Below are 4064 nucleotides of genomic sequence, written 5' to 3' on the forward strand. Positions count from 1 at the left end.
TCTTTTCAGAGAGCCGGTTCTTTTGGCTCGGCTCACTAAAGAGATGGGTCTCTTTTGCCTCCCAAATGGCTCCTCAGTTTGTTTGTTTGTTTGTTTTGTTGCTTCCATTAACTACCAAAAATTATGTATAATGATGTGAAAAACGAATCACTCATGTAAAAAATGCACTATATCAAATATTTGTATTGATTTCTATGGGCACAGTTATCGGATGCTAACTGATGATTAGCTGTCACTCATTTGCTTTTCATATTCAGAATGCTATCATACCAACTAGTAAAAAAAGAATAACTGAATTATGCCCAAGGCCGGATAAATACAGAGGGTTGTGTCAGGAAGAGCATCCGACGTAAAAGCTTGGCCAAAATAAACATGCGTATCATACCTCTGAAGATGGAGGTCACTGATTGGCTGTGGCGACCCCTTGGGGGGAAAAGCCGAAAGGAAAAGAAGAAGAAGATAATAATAGCATAATGTGATAACATTTGTCCACCTGTCAATCCACCTGTGTCTGTAAGTCTCCCCTCCCTCCTCGACCACAGATATCGACGATTCACGTGCGGCTTTAATCGAAGACTTGGGGCGGGAAATAGAGGACAAAAAAAGTCGGCTCCCATTATCCGGATCCTTATTAGGATCAGGCGCTCTTGGTTCGCTTCAGAGAGCCGACTCTACAATCCGGCTCGTTGGCGAACGACACATCACTACTTCGCAAGTGCGGGACGAGCTTTTCACGAGGAACATTGAATTAATAATAATCCATTTCATTTCTAAGCGCCTTTCAAAACTCTCAAGGTCTCCCAATGCCCCCCTTGGCCATGTTTTATCAACATATTCTCCGAACCTGCTTGGTTCCGAGACGAACGGCGGACCTATTCGGCGGTTTGCAACTTGTTTGCAGAGTCCAGGTAGCTCTTCGTTGTTGTCATATATCGGTCTTTTTCTTTAATTCGTGTATGTAATTAATTTATTGAATGAAAATACTATGAGAATGTCGGTCGATTCGAGACAGCGACGTGCTTGAACGTAATTTTAAATGTGGCATCTTTTTCAGAGAGCTCTGTGTACCGGAAGTGACGAAGTTTCACTTGCGGAAAAGGCCAGTAAGAAATATGTCCGACCTGCTGCCAGCATCTTCTCCAAAGTGATCGAAAAAAGTATCCCTGCAGATATCATCTATGAGGACGACAAGGTATCCATCCGTTGGCAAATAAACAATTACATTTAGTTGTAAAACAAAATTGTGTGCGTTGCGCGCTCCGCTGCCAGTGTGTGGCTTTTCGAGACATCAGTCCGCAGGCTCCGGTTCATTTCCTGGTGATCCCAAAAGTGCTCATTCCCTCCATAAGTCAAGCCAAAGATGACGACGCTGAGGTGAGATGGAAAGAGACAAAGCGCCATTTTCTTCAATCATTAACTTACCGCATAATAATAAGAAAGAAAGAAATATTGTGCTGAGTATATTGCCTTTGTCTTTTCTGTAATACCGTACAATAGCTATCTAGCTGGCTAGCTATTAGCTATCTAGCTGGCTAGCTAGCGAGCTTTCTATCTATTTGTCTTACCATTCCGCCGCGAGAGTGGCTACCTTTCCAGCAGCTCCTGTATTTTGTTTTTCTACTTTCATTCCTTTCATCATTTTGCTGCTGTGAAATGTACATTTCTCCACTGCAAGACTAATCGAGGCAAATTCAATCCAATCCTATTCTACCCGAATTACTTTGGGGTGTAGTGAATGCTGGTGCGTGTGGCTGCCACTGCTCACCCACAGAAAAACTTATCCTCTGCCTGTAAAGTGTCCTTGAGAGTTTTGAAAGGCACTCAAAAATGAAACTTATTATTATTATTATTATTATTATTAGTAGTAGTAGTAGTAGTAGTAGTAGTATTTTTATTACGAGTAATAATACCTTTGAATGACATGTGAAATGAAATTTATTATTATTATTAATACATTCAATTTATAGTGAGATAGCTAGCAAGTCAGCTAGATAGCTGATAGCTAATAGAGAGCAAATAGCTAGCTAATTAGTGTAGCAAGCTTGATAACTAGCTAGATAGCTAATAGGTAGCTAGCGAGATCGTTAGCGAGCCAGCTAGATAGCTGATAGCTAATAGATAGCAAATAGCTCGATAGCTAGTGTAGCTAGCTTGATAACTAATAGGTAGCCAGCGAGATAGCGAGCCAGCTAAATAATTGATAGCTAATAGAGAGCAAATAGCTAGTTAGCTAGTGTAGCTAGCTTGATAACTTGCTAGATAGCTAATTGGGTAAACTTAGTAGTAATAGTTTGTAACAAATGATGGTGGCCTATTAGAACAATTTTTACCAAGAGTAATTTTCTTATTTATAATTCTCAAAGAAAAAGTCCCACTTTTTTATAGTTATCATAATAATCCATTTCATTTCTAAGCGCCTTTCAAAACTCTCAAGGTCACTTTACAGTCACCGGATACGTTTTTCTGTGGGTGAGTAGCGGCAGCCACACGTGCCAGCGTTCACTCAACCCGGAAGTAACTCAAATCGATAGAAAATTAGCTAGCTAGCTAATAGATAACCCAAAGATAGCTAGATAGTTGAATAACTGAAATAGGTAGAAAGTTAGCGAGCTAGCTAATAGATAGCTAGCTAGATAGCTAATATGTAACTCATCGATAGTTAGCTAGATAGTTGAATAACTAAAATAGGTAGAAAGTTAGCTATCTAGCTAATACAGTGATACCTTGACTCACAAACCCAACTGGTTTCCAGAAAGCATGCGTAAGGCGAAAAGTGTGCATCCCAAAAACCAATTTCCCATCGGAAACCACCAAAACAGGAACAATCCGTTTGTTTTTAATGAAGCCTTGCATGATTGCTTGACGCCCCCACGCCATGTGTGTGGAATCTGAATGATGAAATGTGAATGTCTACTGTCCCTGTGCAGCTCCTGGGCCATTTACTGGTCGTAGCCAAAAAGGTGGCTAAACAAGAAGCGCTAACAGAAGGTTATCGAGTGGGTAAGTGCTCCCGTTGTCATTGACAAAAGGCTTGAAGAGTTGTTTTGATCAAGTGTTGTGTTGTGTTGTGCTACGCAGTCATCAACGATGGCAAACACGGCGCTCAGTCTGTCTACCATCTTCACCTTCACGTGTTGGGCGGCAGACAGATGACGTGGCCGCCAGGATGACTTTCAGATATTAATACCACATTCCCCCCCCCCCCTTCTTCTTCTTCTTCTTCTTCTTCTTCTTCTTCTTCTTCTTCTTCTCTCTTCGTCAAGTTCTTCTTCGTTGTTCGTCTGGTTCTTCTTCGTTGTCGTCTTCGTTCTCCTACCCCCTCCTTCTTTTTCTTACTCGCCTTTGCAATATATGTATGTAATAATATGATGGGAATTGCGGCTCTTTTCAGAGAGCCGGTTCTTTTGGCTCGGCTCACTAAAGAGATGGGTCTCTTTTGCCTCCCAAATGGCTCCTCAGTTTGTTTGTTTGTTTGTTTTGTTGCTTCCATTAACTACCAAAAATTATGTATAATGATGTGAAAAACGAATCACTCATGTAAAAAATGCACTATATCAAATATTTGTATTGATTTCTATGGGCACAGTTATCGGATGCTAACTGATGATTAGCTGTCACTCATTTGCTTTTCATATTCAGAATGCTATCATACCAACTAGTAAAAAAAGAATAACTGAATTATGCCCAAGGCCGGATAAATACAGAGGGTTGTGTCAGGAAGAGCATCCGACGTAAAAGCTTGGCCAAAATAAACATGCGTATCATACCTCTGAAGATGGAGGTCACTGATTGGCTGTGGCGACCCCTTGGGGGGAAAAGCCGAAAGGAAAAGAAGAAGAAGATAATAATAGCATAATGTGATAACATTTGTCCACCTGTCAATCCACCTGTGTCTGTAAGTCTCCCCTCCCTCCTCGACCACAGATATCGACGATTCACGTGCGGCTTTAATCGAAGACTTGGGGCGGGAAATAGAGGACAAAAAAAGTCGGCTCCCATTATCCGGATCCTTATTAGGATCAGGCGCTCTTGGTTCGCTTCAGAGAGCCGACTCTACAATCCGG

The 4064-nt window shown here is 41.4% G+C and overlaps 1 protein-coding gene across 1 annotated transcript; it reads left to right on the forward strand.

Moving 5' to 3' along the window:
* Nucleotides 1–680: 680 nt before the first annotated feature.
* hint2 (histidine triad nucleotide binding protein 2) lies at nt 681–3197 on the forward strand. Its single transcript, XM_088995581.1, has 5 exons — nt 681–908; nt 1055–1192; nt 1270–1374; nt 2928–3000; nt 3079–3197. Exons 1-5 carry the CDS (start codon nt 804–806, stop codon nt 3168–3170), a joined length of 513 nt encoding a protein of 170 aa, XP_088851707.1. The 5' UTR covers nt 681–803; the 3' UTR covers nt 3171–3197.
* Nucleotides 3198–4064: the final 867 nt, after the last annotated feature.

The sequence above is a fragment of the Hippocampus bargibanti genome, linkage group LG04 (genome assembly GCF_051943395.1).
Source record: "Hippocampus bargibanti isolate YZ-2025 linkage group LG04, ASM5194339v1, whole genome shotgun sequence".
Taxonomy (NCBI): domain Eukaryota; kingdom Metazoa; phylum Chordata; class Actinopteri; order Syngnathiformes; family Syngnathidae; genus Hippocampus; species Hippocampus bargibanti.

What these genes read in the sequence shown, in the direction of transcription:
- hint2 (XM_088995581.1), top strand. Translation starts at nt 804, where the DNA reads ATGCCCCCCTTGGCCATGTTTTATCAACATATTCTCCGAACCTGCTTG. An exon ending in AACTTGTTTGCAGAGTCCAG is followed by an intron (nt 909 to 1,054) that starts GTAGCTCTTCGT and finishes CATCTTTTTCAG; the next exon opens with AGAGCTCTGTGTACCGGAAG. An exon ending in TCATCTATGAGGACGACAAG is followed by an intron (nt 1,193 to 1,269) that starts GTATCCATCCGT and finishes CTCCGCTGCCAG; the next exon opens with TGTGTGGCTTTTCGAGACAT.